The sequence below is a fragment of the Molothrus ater genome, chromosome 5 (genome assembly GCF_012460135.2).
Source record: "Molothrus ater isolate BHLD 08-10-18 breed brown headed cowbird chromosome 5, BPBGC_Mater_1.1, whole genome shotgun sequence".
Taxonomy (NCBI): Eukaryota; Metazoa; Chordata; class Aves; order Passeriformes; family Icteridae; genus Molothrus; species Molothrus ater.
Window position 1 is genome coordinate 69,255,875 of NC_050482.2, and position 24,549 is coordinate 69,280,423.

The 24,549-nt window shown below is 39.1% G+C and overlaps 2 protein-coding genes across 4 annotated transcripts in view; one reads left to right on the forward strand and one right to left on the reverse strand.

Annotated features, from left to right (window-relative positions):
* PTPRO (protein tyrosine phosphatase receptor type O) overlaps nucleotides 1-5,029 on the forward strand; it is a 148,617-nt gene extending 143,588 nt beyond the window's left edge. For both annotated transcript variants that reach the window (XM_036401773.2, XM_036401774.2), the window contains 2 exons: nucleotides 1,915-2,035; nucleotides 3,647-5,029. In XM_036401773.2, the coding sequence (XP_036257666.1) occupies nucleotides 1,915-2,019 (105 nt within the window). In that variant the 3' untranslated portion in view covers nucleotides 2,020-2,035; nucleotides 3,647-5,029. The remainder of the gene's footprint in view (nucleotides 1-1,914; nucleotides 2,036-3,646) is intronic.
* A 4,448-nt stretch (nucleotides 5,030-9,477) lies between these two features.
* Nucleotides 9,478-24,549, reverse strand: part of EPS8 (epidermal growth factor receptor pathway substrate 8) — a 125,213-nt gene continuing 110,141 nt past the window's right edge. For both annotated transcript variants that reach the window (XM_036401775.2, XM_054515006.1), the window contains 4 exons: nucleotides 18,917-19,166; nucleotides 14,945-15,125; nucleotides 13,675-13,804; nucleotides 9,478-10,931 (listed from right to left, as the gene is read on the reverse strand). In XM_036401775.2, coding sequence (XP_036257668.1) covers nucleotides 10,818-10,931; nucleotides 13,675-13,804; nucleotides 14,945-15,125; nucleotides 18,917-19,166 — 675 coding nt within the window. In that variant the 3' untranslated portion in view covers nucleotides 9,478-10,817. The remainder of the gene's footprint in view (nucleotides 10,932-13,674; nucleotides 13,805-14,944; nucleotides 15,126-18,916; nucleotides 19,167-24,549) is intronic.

Sequence of the window (24,549 nt, forward strand, 5' to 3'; positions counted from 1 at the left end):
GCTGTGTCAGACTCTGGAAGGAGTCAGAAGTTTTCATTATCATTCTTGTTAAGCCTACTGTAAGTATCCTTTCTCTATTCTTTAGTATAGTTTAATATAGATCATAAAATAATAAATTAGCCTTCTAAGAATATGGAATCAGCTTCACTCATTCTCTCCCGTCGTCGAGGTTGCCTGCAAATTCAACACCCTGAACACTTGATAAAATCACTGTGAATCAGTATAATCAAGTTTTCATCTGCACTGTGATGTTGTCACATTATTAATCTGCTGCATAGGTCGGTTTGATGATAGATCTGCACTCTCACTGTCTGCCAGAGAAAATGAGTTACTCTCACCTTCTGTGAAATGAATATGCAAACAATCCATAAGAAGAGATTAACATATGAAATTTTCAAGCCACACTGTAAAGAGCTGGGCTTGCTGAGGGGATTAATGGCTCATGAAATGATATCAGTATCAGGCAGCCTTGTTCACGTATCATGTTGGTATCATCCAGCTCATCACACAGTGGAATTTCAGACAAGCAAAACAGACAAAAGGATTGTGAGTCTGCCAGACTCCCTCCTTTCCCCTCTCCCTACCCAAATATCCACTGGGTAGTTCTTTTTCTGTTTTTAAGAAAAAAATGTATAGATGATATATACTGGGGTAAAAAAAAAAAAAAAAAAAAAAAACACAACCTCATTCTTCAAAGCAGAAGATTTTATGCATCTAAACCTTCCCAGTTCCCTGGTAATGAGGGAAATATTTCATATTTCATGCCTGTTGTACTCTTCCTTGGTTAGACACACAGTATAAGTGAGCAAGCTCCATGCAGCTGGAAGTGCCACCATCACTGTTTTCCGGCTAGATTGTTTATTGCCAAAGTTTGTTGAATTGAGGGCAAAGAAAAAACTTGTAGCAGGGAGAGGAGAGGAGGAAGAAAACCTGCAGTGACAAAAACTAGGATCTGGAAATGAAAAAAAAAAAAAGTAATTTTCAGTCTGTTCTGGATCATTCCTATCAAACTGCCACTTTTCATCACAATTCACTGTAGTAATTCAAAGGCAGATCCTTTCCACCAGAGGAAAAAAATCCTGATGGTTGATTGATTTCAGCTGCAACTGTTACCACTCCAGAGGTGATGTGGGTTTCTTTTTCTTTAAATATTTCATTTTTTGTTCATGTAGGACCTCATTGCATGCCTGGGGCTGATGTTAAGGGCAGTTACTGAGCTCCTGCTACTACAGGCAGTGGCCAAGCCTGGCCTCAGAGGTCACCAAGTGACATTGACACTCAGTCACAGAGGCCACCAAACAGTTTTTCCTTACAAAAAATGAAACCACTGATAGCTCACCTGAATTCACAATGTCTGGTATGCTGGAAACTTGGCAGTGTCTCAATGAGCAGTTTAAAAAAAACAAATGGCGTGGGCCCAAAAAAGGGTTTAGAATGGGGAATATCCTGAATTGAAACCAAGCTCTCCAAATTAACTGCTCTGTGAATAAAATGGGGGTTTTCTTCTTATTGATCAAGAAATCAAACACTGAGGAACCTGAATATCATTAAAATATTTCAGATGCATATGTGGCATGGGTGCAATTTGTTGCATATAAAGTATCCAGATACCTTTCTTGGAATTGATTTATTTTTAGGCAATGTAAAATAGACTGACTTTGACTCAGATTCAACTCTTCTGTCATCATTCAGGTTATTAATAAGCGATTATGGTGTCAGGTGGATTTCATGGATTTTCCTTCTATCTGTAGCAATTGTGGACTATTATTTTGAGAGCTGATTGTGTATTGTGTGGGGTTGAGCTGGGAGACATGGAGCTCTGCAGGCTGTAACTGTGACCCACCAAACTGGCTGTGTTTTTGTCATGCTTTCTGGGGTGCAAAAAATGCCCTTTTCTTTGGTCTTTTCTTCTAGGAGCAGTACATTTTTATCCACCAGTGTGTGCAGCTGATGTGGCAAAAGAAGAAGCAGCAGTTCTGCATCAGTGATGTCATATATGAGAACGTCAGCAAGTCCTAGTTCAGAGTCACAGGTGGTAAGTCAGTCAAGCCTGGCCCTGTGCCATGCCCAAAGCCTCACATCCCTGCTGCCAGTTTGGGGCTTTTCTTATTCCTCTTCCCTGTTCACATGGAGAGTGAGGGAAAAATCCATCTCTCACAGTAAATACCCAGTAAATAATCCAGCCTCTCACAGTAAATAAGTCCCTACCCTTTCCATGACACTGTAAGAATAAATGGGCTCACACATGTTTAAAGAAAAAGAAAAGAGAATCCAAACTTCTGATGAGCTACCCCACCACTCTTCCTGACATGCAAAGCTTAAAGGCAGGGAGAACTTCAATATCTCCAGTTGTTCTCAAACAGGAATTTTGCCTGGTTACCAAGGCCAGCAGGGGCTTGGGGATGCTCTGCTGGAGGGTGAGTTGGTAACCAAAAAGCTCTGGCATGAAACAGTGGGAAACGTTTTCCTAAATCTAAAATCACAGAACCAGCAGGCTCTCAAAGTGGTACCACCAGCAGCATAGGTGAAGGGTTGGTATCACTTTCCCACTGACCCCTGTGCCTGAGCAAAACAAGCGGCTGTGACCACGAGGTTTGCTGCTGGGGAGAAGCTGTGGGGACATGTGTCACTGCTCTTTAAGCTACCAAGCTTTGGCTCATTAGGTGGCAGCAATAACCTGGCTATAACCTTAACACTCCCTTTTTGGGTGGAGCAGGAAGTCTCAGGATCTCTGCAGCTCAGAGTGACCCCAAGATGTGTTAGAAAGTCTCTTTTCCCAGCCCAGCTGTTGAAGAAGGAGTCAGAGCTCTTCCTTTCTCTGTCTCAAGGTTGTTTATCGTATCTCATCTATAAAATTCTTTCTCCTGACCTGCTGAGGTCCATCCAGCAGGTCAGTCAGAGGCACTCTGCCTGCCCCTGGGGTGGTGTTATCTTTTCATACTAAAAACTACGTGTACAATATTTACAATTCCTTTTCAATACCTATGTTAGACAGTGAGCTTCTACTCTAAACTAACCCAAAAGTGCCACCATCAAAGCAGAAGATGGAGGCCTAAGAAGGAGAAAGGCTGGACACACCCAGATTCCTCCATCTTGCCCCCTGAACCCCCATTCTAAAAACCCAAAAAAATCTACTTTTCACCCTTTGATAAGTTCACTATCATTCTACTTAAACTTTCGTGGCTTGTAATTCTTCATACAAGGTTGGTAATTGTTTTTTCCAAGGGCTAAATCAAAGGCACAGGGGTCTTGGTCTCTGTGCCAAGGTCTCTGAGCCCCCTGGGCAGGGGCTTGAGTCCCCCAGGGCAGCCAGAGGAATTTCCTGGGTTCCTACAAGGAAGCTGCAGATTTTGACACAAACTGCTTTTCTAGCAGCTGGTGGAGGGCTGAGCTGAGGGCAGCACCTCCAGCCGTGTCTGCTGCGTGTCATGTGCATTTATTAACCCCTGTTCGCATTCTGTGCCAAAAGGAACCCCAGTTTGCCTCACTGTCCTTTGGATTTAGGGCTGCTGTCTAATCTGAGTCCCAGCACCCTGTACTGCTGACCTGCAGTCCCAGCCTGAGTGGAGGGTCAGTAAAACAAATGCTAAAAACTGCATTTATCTCCTTTTTTTCTCTCTAAAGCATTCTGTTTGTTTGGTTGCAGGTGAGACCATGAAGCACACCCATCTTCCCTTGCTTCTGATTTATTTTCTGTTGATGGTTTGAAGGGGCAGGTGCTGTGCCACGAGAGACCACTGCTCTGCAGTGCATGGACAATGAGGGAAAGAAACTTTTACTTTTCTGAAGCACTGGGGAGACAAAGCCTTAACGAGCCTGCGGTGTCTTTTGAACTGTTTAATTTCTGGACATTTTTTTTAAATACTGGACCAAATTCAGCTAAACAACATGAAGGAAAAGACACTATATGTGCATAAGACAGATTGCTCCAGAGCGTTGGGGTTTTGTTTGGTACTTTTGGTTAATTTCTTTCATAATATTTTTGGTTTTTCTGTGCAGGTTGGGCTTAAGGTTAAAGTAAGTGCAATATTTTTTTAATGATTGACTGGAGAGCTTTCTTCATGTGTCACTGGTCTGTCCCTAGGAGAGCAGGCATTGTTAGTATCTAATAATACCTCATTAGTGAATAGCGAGGCATGAACATACATGAAGAAACCTGGAGATTGTGAAAGGGGGCTGGGAGGGCGGGGGGGGTTGCTGGGTCCATGGATTTGATGGATTTGACTGTTCCCTTACAGCACTGATGGATGTGGGGCCAGGGGGGAGCACAAGGAACAGACTGACGAGCAGAAATCCAAGCTGTGAGGCTGAAACAGGCAGCTGAGAGAAGGGGTGGGGTTGGTTCTTGACTGGGCTGCCACTCATTAAGCAGAGGGATTGCTCTTTTTGCCAACCTTTTTGCAGTAATGCCACTGATCAGGCTCCTTTTTTAGATGGATCTAATCACAAGGCAGCTGAGTTTCCAGCTGGGATATCTTAGCATATATAGCATTTAACTGTTGGAGCAGTCTATGGTGCCTATACCCCTCACTCATGTATTATTTTTAGTAATTATTAACCCTGTGTAAAAACGTGAAGCTGGTTCAGGTTGGAGGGGTGGAAAGAAAAAAAAAACCACAAAAAGTGCTTTAATGGATATAACTATTTTTCCTGAACCAGGAATTTCAAATGTTACAAATACAAGGTTTTGGCATGTGAAGGGCTGGTTTTCAATTTGTTGCTACAAGGCTGCCAAAGTGTCAGTATGGATTCCTGCAGGGCCTTTGGGGGCAGGGTGGGGGGGCTCTTTTCTTTTTCGCTGTCCATTTCAGTTCTAGTCAAAATAATTAGCTATATATATTTTTTTTTCTGGTCTTTGTATAATGCCAGTACATCATTGTGTATTGTGACATGGATGCTGTCAGAATGGATGTTTGATGGCATTTTTTGTAACCTGTTGCTTTGTGTCACCTCATTGGAAGTTAGCAGCAATGGTACTCAATGTAAACAAAGCAGGCTTGAACTGGAAGTAAACACACTGGATTGCTTACCTGTGGAGAAGTCACTGTCAGCAAAACAGCAAAATACACCTGCACAAGCTTTTTATTTCATTTACTCTGGCTCTGCTATCACCTTGCAGGGCACCAGGGTGTAGGGCAGTAGCTCAGCTTCCCTCAGGAACTTGATAATCTCTTTCAGCTGATTTTCTTTTTTTTTTCCTTTCTTCTGGCAGATAAATAGGTGCATACTTACTTGATAACTACTTCATCGTGGCATTGGTTACAGCAGAAAACTTCTTTAAAACTGTATATTATGCAAAAATGCATAATCTTAATCTAATTCCCAGATAAAACAGGTCCTTGTGAGGGATACTAAGCAAACAGGAAATAATAGCTGATTACTAAATGGGTGTGATATGCATTTCCCTTCTGTTTCCAGGCACCTAATGCTATTTCCACTGCTCCCATTAATCCCAGTCCTAGAACAGGGGTGCTGTTTCCCAAGCACAAGGTGGATGCAGAAGGGAAGAGCCCCCTGTTTCAGGGAGCCAGCTGGTAACAAGAAAGGCTCCAATGGTGCACATTTTCTCCCTTATTTCACTGTGTGCCTCAGCTGGAGGGCCTGCCATTCCAGTTAGAACAGCAAAGAGCCTAAACTGAACAGAAAACAGGACTATAAATGAGCGCTTGACCATTTAGACCTTGCCTCCATGCTTTTTTTAAAAAATGCATTTCAGAGTTTCATTACATGCTTACTCAGAAAATGTGTTTTTATCCCTCTAGACAGCTGTCTGGGGGGAAAAAAACCAACCCACAAATTCTTTCTCATCTACTGTCTCTTCCTCCCTGCTGGCCATTGCCTATTGAGCCAATACTTATTCTGTATCACAGAGCAGGGTAAGCAGGTTACTGCTAAACCATTCCCTGTGCCACAAAGTGTCACAGTGTGAGCTGGCTGTAACAGAAGCTTGGCTGAACGTGGCAGGGTCCAAAATTGCTGCAAAGATGCCAAAATGACATTATTGCAAAGGGCACTGAGCAGCCTGAATTTACTAGACAGCTTTGAATGCATGTCAGAAATTTCTCCATTTGCACAGCAGCAGGTGTGTATTTTTCCTTTAATAGCTACTTAATCACAAAGTCAATTACAATGAAAACTCCATCAGAATAATACTTTTTCCTGCCCCACAGTGTGCAAAACTGTAAGTGGACATGTGGGTTGGCAATGGAAACCACCTCTCCCAGCATTCAGGGCATGAGTAAAGCAATGAATGAGCCTGGAAGACACTGTGGTTCAGAAGCTCATGCAGAGCCTTTTAGTCTGAATAGACACATCACAATTTTGGCTTTATCTCATCATATACCTTCAGTGTAAGTCCAAAAGAACAATGCTTTGGATCATGCTTCATGTTAATGTTATTTCCAGCATCTGCTAAAGTAAAACCCTCCAGCTGTAAAGCTCTCTGCTTCAGGTTTGGTAATAGATATTTGGAATTATGGGCTTCATGTCCAAAGCTCTGCTGACACTATTTATGCTTTTTATTGATCTGCTGCTCTTCCAGATGCCTGTAATAGCAGCTCTGTGCAGTGAGTGACCATTATCTGAAACCAGGGCAGGTTTTCTCCTTGTCTCATGCTGTGTGTGCTGCTATGGAAGCAAAAAATAGGTAAAATTAAGTAGTTAGAAGTGGTAAGAAGAGTGTGTGGAAGTGTGGCCTCTCCAAGCACATCCTCTGCAGTGGGCCTTGGGTCTTCAGAAGTGTTTTCTTCAAACCTCACCAAAAGATGAAGAACAGGCCAGGAAGCCTTACTTGTGCTTTATTTCAGTTTAATGTTTTGGGGTTTTTTCCCTACACCAAACTAGGTTAAATTTCCCCTGTCAAATAATCAACATCATCATCTTATCCTCTAAAATGGTCCTTCCCTCCCTCCTTTAACCACAGTCACACCAGCCGCCTCTCACTTCTAATTTTTGAGGGTTTGTATCAAAACTGTAATTTCATTGAGGCAGGCAAAGCTGTTATTTCAGCCATTTCTTGTGAGAGAATAATATTTTTAGTGCTCTTGGCATGGATGGGAGCAGGATGGGTTGAGCTTTGTTGCTGGCTGTGACAGGCACCAGTGGGGACTGGGAACCTTCTAGGAAGGGTCCCTGTTTTCACTCATCTCCTCTTTTAATCTGCAAATATTACCAATGAGTAGAAGCACAGACTCATATCCTGATTCTCATTTTGGTCTGAAAACTTAGGAAGTAGTTAAGAGGCCAAAGTTACAACCTAAGCAACTCAGAAACTAAAAAAAAAGAGAAAGCCAAGCCAAAGGCACTTATTAGCAAAAAGTTGACATAGCTGCAGTAGAAATTTAAAGTCTGTAAAATATTTAAACACAGAACCAATGCAGATCCCCTCTCCTTTGCGTATATAATGTTGGTGTTTTTATGTAGAGGTGGGAGATTGATCTCAAAATCATTCCCTCAAATACTTTTGATCCATCAGAACCTTAAACAGGGCTGGTTTAGACACCAGACTCAACATTGTAGAAAAAACTGGGCTCCTATGAAAGGGTAATTTGGCCAGAAAGTTGAGTTCCCATGCATGATTGTGTATCCTTTATGCTTCAAATGGAGGAAAATCAGTGGTCATACCTGCTTGAACAAGGTCTGGTGTTCTACCTATAGCTTGCTTCTGTCTATGACCAGAAAACTCAAAATGCCTTCACTTCCACATTAAAATAAAAATTCTGTGACTTACAGGTTTTCTAATTAGAAAGAATTTACATCTTACAGATATTCATGGATTCTTTGTTCCCTTAAATTATCAAAATTTCAAGTTCACAAACACTGATGAACACACTGAGACCTCTGCACATTTCAGACTATCATTATAATTTTGATATGACATCTCTACTGCTTCATAAACCATTTATTTCTGCACACATCAGTCATGGATATATGCACTTATTTCCCAACCTCACTCAAAACAAAAACCTAACAAACAAAAAAATATCAATTTTTATACAGTTCAATGCTTTGGAGCAATGAAAGTTTGTATAAAATCACACAGATCACAGTTTGTCTGAGCAAAGCCCTATTTAACATTTGAATTTCTGGATGGTAAGTAAAGTGCTCCACCCAATAATATTGGCTACAAGTGTTCTTTCTGAATTAATTCTGTGTGGTTTCACAGTGGTTGCTCTCCCCATGGTGTCCCAAGGGAACAAGCAGCCTGAAGAAGTGGGAAGAAGTGCCTTGCTGATGTTGAAAGGTTTGTGCTTTGAAAGCACAGACCTGCTGAGTGAACACAGGCTGCTAAAACTCCCTCCCTCCACCCAGTTAAAAAGGCAGATTGATGGCAGAAAAATAGTAAATTACTCCCACTTATCAAATGTCTAATAAGGCACTGATTTTGGCATTTAAAAAACTGCTTTCTTTCCTTCTCAAAGACATATCACATCCTTCTTAAATATTAGTATTGAAAAAATACTGCTCAAATCCTAGAGAAAACATTTTGAATGAAACACTGCATTTTACTACTAGTTTCGTTTTAAGCATGGAATATTTTGAAGAAAACATTTCATTTTCATTTGAGGAATCCCAAATGAGATCTCCTTCTGATTTCTTATGACTGCCAACAAAATGAAAAGTCAAAAACTGCACAGCAGCATAAGGGTGAAGCTCCCTGCAGTGCTTTAAAGCACCAAGGAAATTCCAGCAAATGGGGAAATATTTGCCTCAACACCATTCAAATTTCCCAGACTGTAACACAGAAATCATGTTGGTTAGTTCAGCAAAGTTTAAAGGGTAAATGCAACTCAAGGAGCACCTGGTTGTTAATTCATTAGTAGTTTAGAAACTGTGAAAAAAAAGACACAAACCAACCCACCAACCCCAAGATGGTTCTGCTTATTCAGTGTGTGGAAGAGGTTTCCTCTTTTCCCCCCAAGTATCTCCCAAGGTTCCTCTGAGCACACTGGCCACGTCCAGACTTGTCTGGCACTTTCTAAACATCAGCTCCACAGACACCCAGCTCCAAAGAAACCTCCAAACTGTTATGAAGAGACCTCTTTTCTCTCATAGGTTAAATATGAGTTCTCCCTCCAACATCTCAGAGTCCCAAACTTCACAAATTCTGAGATGTCCCAGAGCTGGTGCCTCTTTCTGGGCAAAAGCAAACCATGTGCTGAATGCTGAAATAAAAACCAGCAGAAAACATCAATATTGGCTTCATATTTTGGTAATTATCAGGGGAATGGAGGTGCTGGTTACCACCAGAGTGCTTTTTATAGAATCAAACATCCTCCCATGAGAAAAGGCAGTGACTCTAAGTTTTAAATTAGAGTTTCAAACACCTTTTAAAAAGGTTCCTCCTGCTGCACTTACAAGTAATGGGATTTATCACTTCTTGACCTTTCTGAATAAGGCCATGTTTATGCAGACAGGCATAAAGAATATATAGCAAATGTAAAAACATATATGGTCACACAACCAACCACACAGAAGTAGTATTTGCAAGGACATTTACAATAAATGGCACTAACACCTTTATTAATATTTTAATTTTTCATTTGTGAAAAAATGAATAGATTTTTTTTCCCTTGTATGCAGAGGAAAAGCAAACTAATGGCAAAAATCAAGATTACTTTCTTATTTCAATACTGTCTTTGTAGCCACAAAGATACAATAATTTAACAGACAAGAAATACTGTTTATTGCAGACTTTAAGCTGATTCATGTGAAAAAGGCACTATGAAACTTAATCAAACTAGATGATTAAATTTGTCTAAATTAAGTGATATTATATATTATATATAATACATATATTATATATAAAATCACATGACCATGTGAAACAGAACATTTTGTGACAAAAAGCATTGCATCTCCAAAAATAACATTTTCTGTAAGGGATGTTTCTCTTTTCTTTTTTCCCCTGTTTTACCTTCAGGAATCCATTTTTCCAAAAGATTACATTTATAAAGGCAATTACAAAGGCTTTTTGCATGAGGAAAAACTGATATCTGGGATCAACACACAGAGAAGTCTAGATTATACACTGCTCTTCTTGATGGGTTAAGTTACAGACAAAAAAATGCAATTATGTTTTAAAGAAAAATATACTGTGAGTTGTTGCATGGCTACAGCAGATCTCATCACCTCTTTGAGCTGGGTTGTGTTACTATTTTCTAGTTACTCTTTCTTGTGCAATATTATAGTTCATCACAGGTGAAATACGGATAAAATCAATGTACAGAATATTATTTTGCTATAAACAGCATCATTAGTAATAAAACATCTTGGGAGTGATGCAGGAAAGATTCAGTCTGTGTTGGGCTGCTGTTCATTCCCTAAACATTTCCTCCACATTTGCTGGAGTTGACAACTTAAGTAAACATCCTGCAGCCAAATGCCTGACAAGAAAGACTGAGCCAAAAAGGACATAATTGCACACTACAGCAAGAGATGGGATTCAGAATCTTATTATTACTGAAGGGTTCAAGTGCTTTTTTATTGCTGGCTCAGCTTCCCTCAGATGAATCACCAACAAAGACGTGCTCCAATTTATCTGTCATGTTGATTCCATAAAGCCAAGACTCATCTCTGGGTGTAAATGAATTATGTACCAATATTTTCACCTGTCAGGAATCTCCACTGCGTTTCTCACCTGTTCATTTCTCATGATGAGGAGCCAGCAGCAGGTACTTCTGTGGAGACTACTGTAAATTTTCTTTATGTTGGCTACGATTACAATACATTAAGACATTCCCCTTCACTGCTTTCTAAAGCAAAGCTGGATGGTTTAATGCTATGGACAATGGAATTAAAGAAAAGAGGAAACACATTTAGTGGCTGCTTCCTTCATCAAAGGACTCCACACCTGAATCTGTGGCAGCTGCACTGATTTTTTCTTGTCGTCTTCTCATAATTTCTTGCAGTTCTGAACTACCACTGCTAGCCTATAAACAAAAGACAAGTTTATTTGTAACAAAGAGTTTGAGAGGTGCTGAAATTCCTCTGCCAGCATTTACTTTGTTTGCAGCTTGCAGCTCCAATAGGAAAGTATTTACACTATCCTTAAATATAGACCAGAAAATAATCTGCAGACTATTAAAAGCATATTTCATCATTGCTGAGCATCTTTAATTCCCACAGAAGGTCCTGGAAGTGTTGGATATTTAGGGGATTCATAAAATATGGCTTCAGTAAAAGCAGAGTTAAAGCTCAATGAGTTTGTTAGGATTCCACACTTAAAAATTGGGGCAATAATATTTAGAAATTAAAAACCCGAAAATAAATCCTTGATGGGTTTAAAAGCTCATACATGCACATGGGATTGCACAGGCAAGATCTAAGTAAGGATTCAGTCTCAAGCTCTCACAGAATTCACCATGAGGCATTTGCAGCTCAGAAACACAGATTTCAAATTTAGAGCACACTCATAGAAATTGGACCATATTATATTATTAGCAACAGTGAAGTATTGTGAGGACAAGTCTTTATTTCACCTTTTAAGAGTGAAAACTAGGTCTGCTGAACCAGCTGCCAACATTGCTTTTTCAACATAAATGTAATTATTAGCAAGGCCAGGACATCTATTCACTAGAGCAGAACTTCCCAAAGTGTGCATGAATAAAACGAGGGGATTATAAACCAAGAGCTACTGTACTATCTGGCCATGACATGACCTCCAAAACTTCAAAATCAGCTTCTAAAATACCCTCTGAATAAGGAAGCAGAAACTGGTTTTGAAATTCATAAAAGAAATTCCAGGATTGTTAAGGGGAAAATCCTGCAGTTGATTGTGAACTCTGAAAATGCATCCTAATGATTTAACAAAATTTCATATAAATTTAGCCCATTATATCCATTAAAATGCAGAACCTGGTGCCACAAAGAATGAGACAGTTTCTAAATTAACCACAGTGCTCCTCCTACTTAAAATACCAATGCTCTCCTCTCCCAGAGTGGAAGGGCAAGGCAGGGAGCCTAGAAGGGACTCTGAAATTGAGGGAGAAGATTGATTTGTCTTAATTCTTCTTGTCCTTGCCCTCTGGATTTCAGATACACAAGTGCAGCACCCATTACTGAGTTCATGCATAAAAAACCCATCAGCAGATACCCAACAATGCACTTCATCAGAGATCATGTACAAATATTTTTCTGAGAATAACTGAGCAGTCCAAGCTGAAAGAATTTGCCTTCCTGATAGCATCAATGACAACAGGACTGATGAGCCTGAAATGCATTATATTATAATATTATAGGGAGAGAAAAGATGGTGCAACTTCCTTTGATGACATAATTCAGCAAACAGGCTAAAGCCATCAGGAATTGCATAAATTCTGAAATTCAACCTCAAATAACCAAGACAGAAATAAATATTTCAATTACCTTTTCCCCAACAAAAAAAAAAAACCAATGACCTTGTTAGACTCTGAGTAGCTGCTAATTAACTCTTGTAGGGCATTTATTAGACAAGTTTGGAGTTTTGAGTTTCCTGCAGAGTGAGGCCTAACTGGAGCAAGCAGAGTAACAGCATGGAGGGGAAAAGACCAATCCAGTGCATTTCTAGTTTTCAGACCAAATTCCACTGCAAAAGTACTTTCATCTCAGGACACTGAAATAAGATGACTGACATGCAAAAAGTTGAAGAATACAAATATATCTTCACTAGGAAATGATGGATTGCCCTGGACTGTAGTGACTTCTATTCCTAAGAGTAAAGGTGAAATATTTCTCCTTTCCTTTAACTGGAAAATAGGGCCTGAAGAAGGGAATAAAGCAATTTTGACAGTGTTAGAAAATTATGCACTCTGATACCTGATCATGTAAAAAGTGTAAAATATGCACCATCATAAGCCTGTCTTTAAAAGTATTCCTGGTAGCTAATGCTTAAAATCGTTTAAGTGAGACACTCTCAGTTTAAGGAGAGGAAAATATTTTAAACCTCTTCAAGATTTTCTTCTGAAGAGGATGTGGAGAATATAACTTCTCTGTTGGGTTGATCTCACATCTAGATCATTTCTCCACTCTCCACAAGTTAAAAAAAAAAAAGTAGCATCTTCAATTTTACTGGTTTAAAATTGGCAAAAATTGCCCTTAGCACAGCTCTGGATACAAGCTTAAGGTGTTTAGGAGATAAAACATTTTTTCTTAAAGCAAAGTGCTGCAGAGCAAGAAGTACTTGATCCTTGGCTCAGAAATTCTGCTAGTGTGTCTGTCCAGTGTGTTTTCCCTTCAGTGCAAGTGCCCCAGTGTTTGACCTGAAAGGCAAACAGCAGTGGGCTCACCCTACCAATTTCTCACACCCTATAAATCAAGTCTCCTGTACAAAGATAAAGCCAAACTCACTTATCACCACCAAAATTGTCAGGAGTATGTGTTTGTCCAAGCACCAGACAAAGCAAGAAGCAGGAAAAGGGGCATTTTACTCCCTTATTGTTTTCCCCAAAGCTTTTTTTGGCTGATTTTGTCTTGCACTCCCGTTACACGACAAAACATCTTAAACCTGAGTGCTATTTCTAATGTTTTTGGACCCCTTCAAAATGGTGTTTTGATGAATGCTGTCCCAATGAATTAGTACCAAATAACTCAGGTGAAAAGAATGTTTATCAACGTGATGGGAACTAAGAAAAATCCACCTGCCTCACAGAAGGAGTTATTTAATTCTACAGATTAGGTGAGAAGAATTGTCCATACCTCCAAGGCAGATTTCTGTACCGTAATTTGGTTGTAGACTCTTGACCCTTCTGGGCAGACAGTCCTCAGTTCCTCTTTATTGAGGGAGAAAAGCTGAGCTCCTGTCAGCACGCCGAGGCTGTTCACAGTCCTGGGACACAGCAAGGGAGCAAACAGGAAATCAGCAAAACCACACTGGCCAAGGTTGTCTCCATCCCACATTGCGTTGGCTAGGGCTGCTAAATTCAGAGCAAACTTGGTGCAGCAGGACTACTGAAGTCAATTGGGTGTATAAGCAGATCTCTTGTAGAGGCTAAAATATATATACTATATACAGAATCTATACATATAAAATAGAGAGATGTTCTGTAGCTCTGTAACCACACTGACATATATTTTTATATATGTATTAGGTGCACTTATACACACACATATATATGTATATCTATAGATGAATATGTATGTGTTTATAGATAAATATATATGTTTATATATGTAAATATGTGTGTATACAAGATGCATATATGTGTATAAACAGATGTATATATATGTGCATATCTATGTGTACATATGCATGTATATATATATGCCTATATATACATATATGTATGTGTATATGTATATATATGCATGTAAAAGATATGTTTCTAGATTAATATATATGTTTATATATGTATATATAGATGTATATATGTGTATATATAGATGCATATGTATGTGTATAAAAAGATGTGTATATATGTGTATATATATATGTATATGTATATATGTGTACATAAATAGTATATATACATATATATGTCTATATATACTTATATGTATGTGTATATGTATATATTTATGTGTATATGTATATATATGCATGTAAAATATATGTTTCTTGATGAATATATATGCTTATATATGCATATATAGATGTATATATATGTATATATAGATGCATACATATGCGTATAAATAGATGTATATATGCGTATATATACGTGTATATATATGTATCTATGTGTACATATATATGTATATATGCATATATATTTATATATATACATATATGTATGTGTATATGCACATATATATATATATATATATATATATATATATATATATATATATGTGTGTGTGTAAAAACAAATCAATTTTTCTAAGAGTGCAACTGACATCTCTCGACCAAGAAATCATCTTGATTTTCAGGAGGCTGCCTGATTTTAACAAGTGGTTGCACCACATCCTGACAGGAAAACAATTCCTTTTATATTTCAAGAAGTTTTGCTGCACTTGCCCTGGGACTTACACAGGGTTGAATCCTTTGGACTGCAGCCAGGCTTTGACATCCTCAGGGGAGGAGTCGTAGGTGATGTTCACCACGGGGATGTTTGGCCGAGGCACGTGGAATTTCCTCTGGGCAGCGCTCCGGCCGATGGTGAGCCTGTGCACAAGTTCATCCTGCACTTCCTCCATCTGGGATTTCCTGCCTAGAGAGACAGACATCTCATAGAAATTATTCTGTTTTTCAAAGCCAAGTATTTTCTTTTATGTCACTTTAAATCGTCAACTTTTTTTTTAAATTCATTCATTAGATCTGATTGAATTATTACTCTCTTTTCCCCCCATGGAATATTTCAATATTCCCAATCCTCCCTTTGCAAAACAAAGCAAAAATAAACAAAACAAAAAAACCCAGACAGAATTCAACTAAGACCCCAGAGAGGAGAAATGACTGGATGTCACAGAGAGGTGCAGAGCAGTGTGACAGCACCCAAGATGTAGAATAAAATGGGAATGGAGGGTTATTCAATTGTCATAGTCTGCTTTTTTTTTCAAACAGAACTGAGGGTTTAAAAATGAAAACAAGAAAATAATGAGGAAGGTTGTAAGATTGCTCACACTGTGGGAAGGTAGTACTTTCCACAAACAGTTCTTTAGTTGAAAGTTCAACTTTTTAGTGCAAATCAAAATAGGCAAAAGATTTTCACAGCTGCTGACATATATCAACTTATATCTAATGAGCTAATGTAGCAATTTTTGACAGGGTTTTGAGAAATGTGAATTCACTCCAAGCCTGGAGTGGCTGCTTTGCTGAAACATTGTCACACTTTGCATTAAAAAAGGAATACTAAAAACAAGGGGTAGTTGCTCTCACCAAAGACTCAAAAACTGGGCAAGATTTGCTTATTTATTTTTTCATTTTAAACAAAACTGTAAGAATTCATTATCCCCCAGAACCCATTTGCTGTTCATTAGCAGGCAACAAACTGAAATGCTTTTCAGTCATTTCAACAAGATCAATTATAATGACAGTGAGAATTGTTTTAAATTACTATAAAAATTTCTGTGGATAACTTCACAAAAATAGGTAGAATTCAATAAGGTATAAATAACCTTTTGGGTTCATAGAAGATACTGATTTCACAGTTAAACTCTCTGTGCCATAACATTGGAACAAGTATAAAAATCCTCTGACAAACAACTCCAATTATCTCAAAAATTCTCAGGATTTCCTTGCCAAGATATTTTTAGTGATCTTTATTCAACCTTCTCACTTTGATACACAAAGAGTAACTACACCACCCTCTCAATGCACTCAGATGGCAAAACCTATTCCTTTTCTCCCATTACACTGATAGGAACAGATGAAAACAACTCAACTTCAATATGAAAAAAAAAAAAACCTGTAAGATAGAAACATTTTTGCCTTTTCTACTTTCCTTTTAAATTCTCTCAAAACCTCTCCAGGGGTTCTCTCAAAACCCTCTCCAGGGATCAATATCTCTAGCCAGTTAAACAAATAAAAACAAGCTTTACCTAGGCCTCTAGGATTATTTCTTTAATCACCAGAGCACAAAGAGAAAAAATGTTGGTTTAACCATTTCCTTTTTTCTTTTACAAAATAGCCTCAGGTTGAAAGTGGAAAAAAGTATCTCTACTATAATATTTGAGGCATTCAGGCCCTGTTGTGTAGGGTTTTCTACTCTCTGCCCACTCTGAGTGTGAGTCAGAAGCCCAGTGAAACAAGCTCAGTGATTTGTGCAAATCTGACAGGGGTTATACAAGGAAAACCTTCAGGCAGTGTTATCAAATCTTGCACCCGCTGTTTTCCCAAGCAGGAAGAGACACAGAACATTGCTATCTTCCTTCTATTTACACAGATTTTGAAAGACTTATGCTTAATCTAGACCAAGACTGTATCAAGAGACAAATATTTAGCTGTTAGGTAAGAGATCCTTCCCTTTGTTAGATGTGTTATCAGAAATAAGCAGGGTGTGGGGCAGGTTCTGCAGTGTTCTCTGCAGGGTTCAGGTGGGTACTTGGCCAGCAGGTTTCCCACCACCTTTGCAGAGGAACCTATTCTGTGTGGGTTTTGAGGTGCCTGAAACTCATTAACTGGGCTTGGGTGAGCAGGATCTCCTGTGTGTGACCCACAGCCTCTACAGTAACTCTTCACACTTCACACACGCCCTGTACCTGAAGCCAGGATGGTCTTCTCATTTTCCATCTAGAATGGCTAGAGAGGGCCATGGTGGATTCAAGGACACAGCCATGCTATGACAAAGTACTTCCACAGAAATAAAATTATCGTTTTTGTGCATGTGTGTGGGGGAAATCACCCTCACTTTCCACATCTTTTGTAAGTGATTATTTGTCTGCTTTTATTTAAGTAACTCTTTCTTTGGGAAGCAGCAGTGAAGCCTGTTCCTCCAGGCAAGCTGGTCTCCAGTTATGATTTCCAGCCAGACAGTCCATTAGGTGAATATAAGGAAATGTTCCCAGAGCCTTCCTGAGCTCAGAGCTTAGGCAGGAGCTTGTCCTCCACCAGGCAATGTCACCACAGACACCACCACAGGATTATTCCCATCCACTGGGGACAGGGGGCAAAGAAGCCCTTCCCCAGAAAGGATTATGCTCAGTGCCAGTTCCTGGCCTTAGGTGGAAGCAGGATTTGCTGGTAAGGCAGTGAGTATGAAAAGCTGTCAGCTCTTGCACTACAAAAAGCTCATTATTTTTACAGCTATTACTTTAAAAGCTGTAGCAAATGCTTGCCTACATGTTTCAGTTATTTCTAAGCCAAGCAATCACACTGCCTAAAGTGCATTTAGGACAGAAATTACTGACTAAACAAGCTTTTCTAATGCTACCTCCTTTTCAGTCAATACCAGTTAGCAGCCTCAGCATGCCTCAATTGGCATATTTATAAGGTGGCCTTAATCAGAACTTCTCAAGGAAGCCACACACTGTTGGATGCACATTCCCAAGTTTTTCCAGCTATGGAGGTATGGAATATGTTCCTGTGTCCTCCTGGGACAAGGACACCAAAGTCAGCTCCATGGCCTGCCAGTTGCTGCTGCTTTTACCAAGCCAGGGTGCCCCAGCTATAAAGTAACTCTACAAAACTATTACAACGTGGTTCCTGTGTATCAGCCAGACCTACAAGTGTTCTTGAAGCCCTGAATACATGTTTCAGAATGGTGCAAACGACCTAGAAATATGGATGATCATTAATTGAAGTGTGAAAACAACGTAACTGATTTTACAAGCAATTTAGATTGTAATGTGGCAGCGAGTTCAGGTGGAAAAGCTGCATTAGCCAGCATAACAGCATGGGCATTCCAGTGTTAAAAACACTGACTAGAGATCCCAGACATGGGAAATTTGGGTTAGATGTTAGAAAAAATTTTTTCATGGAAAGAGTGATAAAGTTCTGGAATGGTTCTGCCCAGGGAGGTGGTGGAGTCACCATCCCTGGATGTGTTTAACAAAGCCTGGATGTGGCACTGGGTGCCATGGTCAAGTTGAGGTGTTGGGGCTGGGTTGTACTCAATGATCTTAAAGGTCTCTTCCAACCTGGTCATTCTGGAAATTCTGTGATTTAGGATGGGACAAGTATAAAGTGTTTTTCCCTAATTGCCATTATGGTAATTATAATGAGGGTGGCACTCGGTGCCACGGTTTAGTTGAGGTGGTGTTTGGGCATGGGTTGCACTCAATGATCTTAAAGGTCTTGAAGGTCTCTTTCAACCTGGTCATTCAGGGAATTCTGTGATTTAGAATGGGACAAGTATAAAGTGTTTTTCCCTAATTACCATTATAGTAATTATGACGAGGGTCAGAACACATCTATAGCAAACCCATGTTTTAAACATAAGGTTAAAACCAAATTTTTCCACCAAGATTCATCGGAAACACAACTTTAGGGGACTTCAGGATTAAGCCAAGCACACAGAAAGGGGAGGAAAGCCTTTTATCTTGCATCTTAGGGCACACTTACGATCCACAGGGATCTGCTTCTGCCGTTGCGTGTCGCGGGCCACGCTGCTGCCGCTGTCGCTGGAGGTGCTGCTCTGGCGGCTGACGGCGGCCGGCGCCTTGGGCACGGGCACTGGGATGGGAGCCGGGGCACTGGGGGGCAGGGGGACAGGCACAGGGACAGGCACGGGGACAGGAGCGGGCGTAGGGGGCGGCGAGGGCGTGGCGGGAGTCGGCTCGGGCTGCTTCGCGACATAGTCCGTCCTTTGCTTCTGCGGGAGGCAGAGAGGCTCAGTCAGGAAACAACATTTGGGCAACACGTCAGACAAACCCAGATTTTGCACCAAATAGTGCCTTTTATTCCACTAAGGCATCTCACTTGCCACGTATCATTCCAAATTTTGCCAGAAGTTGATCTGGCATCAAAGTTTGGCATCGGTTTCTGTTGTGTTGTGAGGTCCTCGGGACAAGGTGAGAGATGAGAATTTGACTCTGTGTTCTCAGAAGGCTGATTTATTAATTTATGCTATTATATTAAAAGAAAATGCTATACTAAAACTATACTAAAAAGAATAGAGAAAAGATACGTCAGAAGGCTAGAAAGGAATGATAACGAAAACCCGTGACTGACTCAGAGAGTCCAACACAGCTGGCTGTGATTGGCTATTAATTAAAACAAATTCACATGTTTGGATAAGCAATCTACAGACCACATTCCAGAGGAGCAAAACATGGAGAACCCGAGGCTTCTCATCTTCCCAGGAGAAGAAATCCTGACAAAGGGATTTTTCAGAAAATATCACAGTAACAAGCTTCTCTGCTGGATGCAACACTCACAGCAAGGAAATCCTCTGAAACATGTTTCTTTCTTTCAAGGAGATGAATTCTATCAATGAGATAGTTTTTAAATCTCAACTTCTGTTAACTGGCACTTTTTTAAAGCTTTTAAAACTTTTGACTTATTGAATTTTATAAGTGTAAAAATGTATATTTCAGAGATGTTATTTAAAAAAAAAAAAACCTGAACAATGAACACGTCCAGCCACACCTAAACTCAACTAATGTTTTAACTTATAAATGTCACTGGGGATAGCAAAGTACATTGTTTCTTGAACTGCAGACAGCATTTAAGAGGTTCCTGCTCCTCCCATCCATTCATCTATGCCTTTTCAGCTATTGACATGATCACTACAAGCCATCTCAAGGCAATAATCTGATTTAAAAACAAGCCCCAGACCGCACAATTCTTGGAACAGGGCTGTCATTTCTTTCTCCCCCATGTCATGCACCTTCTAACAACATGTAAGCTATCATGCTGCTAATAACTAACTAGCAGGTGTCTCAAGAAAAACTTGGGAAGTTATTTCTTCTTTGCCTTTAGAATGGGACCAGTTATGTAAGAAAAGACTGCTCTATTTTCCCAGAGCAATCATAAAGACAGACAAATCCATAAGCCACCTATGCTACCCCTTTCTCTCAGGCAGTTCAAGCTCCATATCTCACTGTTTAACAGTGTTCCCTCTCCACAATTTTGGACTAACACAGCTTGAAGGTTCAATATTCAGGTTTGTTTGCTCAATAGAGATGCCTCATCTCGTAGTCATGAGAATCTGCTTACTTTGGTATGAAGAGAGATGAATGCATTCTCCAGATTCATTGCTCCTTCCTGAAATACCTTTCCCAATTCCCTTGGAGGCAGAGGGTTTTACAGCAGATCAAGCAGGGAAATATTTGTAGGAGCCTTATGTTAGAATTTGAGCAGCAGATCACTGCCCTGACAACAATCAAACTTTCCTTAAATGTCAGCAAGTGCCCTTGTACAGGAATCCCCAGCTCAGAGAAGTCCAGCTGATGGACAAGGATTTATTAGTGAGTGTTAACCATTTCAGTAATACTGATTTACACCAGCAGAAAATTTATCCCATCAGCTTCTCCAGCCAATCAATTAAGCCTGAGAAAGGAGCCTTACTTTCCTTGGATGATTTTTCCCTTAAACCATAATAGTCAGCTAATAAATCAAGCATATATCCCTGCAAAACATCTCCCATTAAAGTCTTTTGTTTGTTCATTTGTTTCTATCTCAGCATTTAGCTGTTCAAGGCCTCCTTTGAACAACTTAACTGCTTTATGCAATGTGGGGAGATTAAAAAAAAAATCATGAATGACTTTTCTGTATTTTAATGCTACAATGTTAAGGAAATGAACGCTTCTTTAATTGTCAAATGACAAGGAAAGTGAAATGCATAATATAAAAGTGAACAAGCAGAATAAATGTATGTATGAAACTTGCCCTTTGGTGGAAAGAGGGTGCCCCACTAGGTGTGTAGCAAATATACCATAATTTATTATATAGAGGTGTACTGTGTAGACTCAAAATCTTGACAAAGAATTTAAAAATTTCACAGCTACTAAAAGGTTCCAATGATATTCATATCCTTTTATCTTGTTCACAGTTCCTCACTAGGTGCACAGCAAATATACCATAATTTATTATATATAAATGTACTGTGATAAACTCAAAATCTTGTCAAAGAATTTTAAACTTTCACAGCTACTAAAAGGTTCCAATGATATTCATATCCTTTTATCTTCTTGACAGATTCCAATTACTAGACTGTTATCGCCAAAATGTACATTTTCATGTGTGTTTTGACCTTCTTAAAAAAACACAAAGAAAAAGTAAAACTTTTTCATGATAGAGAGGATTTGTTACAAGCCAAGACATCACTGCACACTGCCACAATCATAATGCAGAAAAAGAGAGCTAAAAACTCCATGTAACTTTCAATGGATGTTACTGGAGAAGCTGCAAAAACATGTTGTACTGCAATCATCAGCCTCATCAAAACAACTTGCTGCAGTGAAAACAAAAATTAATCTGGAAGCGTCACTCAAACTCTAAATTTGCAAATGCAACTACATTAAAATACACTTTGCATTTTGCTAAACAGTGCCCAAAAACCAATTATACATTTGAATCCAATTTAATGCTTCTTTTTTTAACACTTCTTTTTTTAACTTCAGATCTTTTGAGGACATCCACACATTCATCCCATCACTTCTATTCACTGCTATAAAAAGAAGCATGCACTATGGAATTTGGTGACTACATAGTCCAAGAGGGGAAATTTTGAGATTCAATATCAGAAGAGTAATTCAGTTACCTCTGAAAGCTCTCCCAGTAATTGCTGTGTGGAAAATGGAGTAAATCACATCAAACAGTATTGTTAGAAAGGTGAAAAGTAACTGTCTCACACATCACTCCTGAAATTTCATACACATTAGCAATTTAAACTAAAGAAACATCAGTCCTAGTAATTACCTCTTCTTAATCACTAGGAAATGAATAGTTCTAACAACATGTAAGAATAAGAATATTCTAATATTCTTATTTTGAATAGGGAACAGAGTGCTGGCTACAAAACATACACATCTGATGCCATATAAGCAATCAGCTCTTTTCACTGCACCAACCCAGACAGAAACAGGCTTAATAGAAAACAAAAGCCAAGGAAAAGAGTGCCAAAGGAGTCAAGATTGTCAGGTGAATGTAAAGAACACTTGTAACTGGAGAAAAATAAGATTTAAGTCACAGCAGTTATTAAAAAAGTGCTTCATTTTTCTAGCTCAAGAAATGTTGCCTAGCTCAGCAAATGAGATAAAGGTGCTGCTCACAGAAGGGTTTGGGTTGGGAGAGACCTGATGATTCCATCTAATCCCAACCCCCTGCCATGGGCAGGGACACCTTCCATTATCCCAGATTGCTCAAACACCCATCCAACCTGGCCTTACACACTTCCAGGGATGGAGCATCCAAAACTTCTCTGGGCAACCTGTGCCAGGGCCTCACCACCCCCACAGTAAAGAATTTCTTCCCAATATCCAATCTAAACCTTTCCTCGTTAAAATTAAAGCCATTGCCCCCTGGACTGTCACTCCATGCCCTTGTAAAAGTCCCTCTCCAGCTCTCTTGCTGGCCCCCTTTAGGGGCCTTTGGAAAGTCTCCCCAGAGCTGAAAGATCCCACCTCTCTCAGCCTTTCCTCATAGGAAGGTGTTTCATCCCTCTGATCACCTCAATTCACATAAACTGGAACAAATTTAAACTGTTTGGAATGGTGATGGTACACACACACACTCATTAAAAATCTGGATATATCATAAAAGCTTACTGGGACTAAATTTTGTTTTCTTATTTCTTGCCAGAAAAATATTTGTTTTTACAGGGAAAAAATTAAGTCCCAAAGCTGTTTGCAACATGCTACAGGCTGCATCTGGTGAAAAACCAAGATTGAGTATGATTCAATCTATTTTTAATGAACAAAAATAATTCTTCTAAGGTTTGAGTAAAAATGCTAATGGTTCCAACCCTAATTCTTGATCAGTGTAAAAGAGTGGGAACAACACATTTTCAGATATATTTTGGCATTAAAAAAAGGGAATATATATATTCAAACTATGGGAAAAAAAGACAAAGAGGCATTGGAAACATCCAAAACCAGTGGGAAATGTTCTCATTAGGTTAACGCAGACACAGAGCTTTCAGTTTACTCTCTTTCTGAAGGTTTCAGTGCCACATTCCTGTTTGCACAGTGACACCAGCCCACCAAGAGGGCTGCAGAGCATTCAGCCTCAGCTTTGTCAACAGCTCTGAGGTTTGGATCCTGTCCTGGGACTCCACTGAAGGGACAAGAGAGAACCAACCACTCATCTTCAGCCAAAAGGGCCAGTGTGCTACCCAAGACTGGGAGAGGAAATTTCAAGCAGGGTCTTTTGCCAGCGTTTACTTTGGTAGGTTCAGCTATTATGCAAACAGCTGCCCACTAAAATCCCATTAAAATCCCTAAGCTGTTCTTTGCAGGGTATACCACATTTGTGATTTTACTGAATTGACAGGAAATTTAGACAGAATTTACTTATTCAAATTGTTATTAGCTAGGATTAGTGCCCATTTTGAAAGAAAAAAAAGAAAAAGAACAAAAAAAAGAAGAAAAAAAAAAACAGAAGAAAAACTCCACCTTATTAAACATTTACTCTCTGCCTAAAGGATTTTGTACACATCACTGATAATATAACTGTCTCACCTTCAAAAGGGTGTCAGGAGATTAATTAACATGCCCACCAAGATACACAATTCTATCCTAATTATGTTCCTCAAACTTCATTTTCAAGAGCGTTAAAAGAAAGTTAATAAAATGCACAGAAAATAGGAAATACTATGATGAGTTATTTCATAGGTTCACCAGCAATACTTTTACAAAATAAGAAATCAGAGTGCATGGGAAACCCTTTATGCTCATATATAATAGGATAGTGAAATACCAGTGATGGGTAAATTATTATTATACAATTTAATAATAATAGTAATAATAGTAATAGTAATAGTAATAATAATAATAATAATAATAATAATAATAATAATAATAATAATAATAATAATAATAATAATAATAATAATAATAATAATAATGTTTTATTGTATTATTATACAATAAAATTAACAGATTAAATGAGTAACACCCCAGAAAACTCTGATAACCAATAATTACGAATAGTAGAAAATAGAAGAATTTAGCAAAATGCTCTCCTAAAAGTACAAGAGTACCAAACAAGCAAAAATATTTTTCCTGGAACTAATTCAACTGATCAGAAGACAA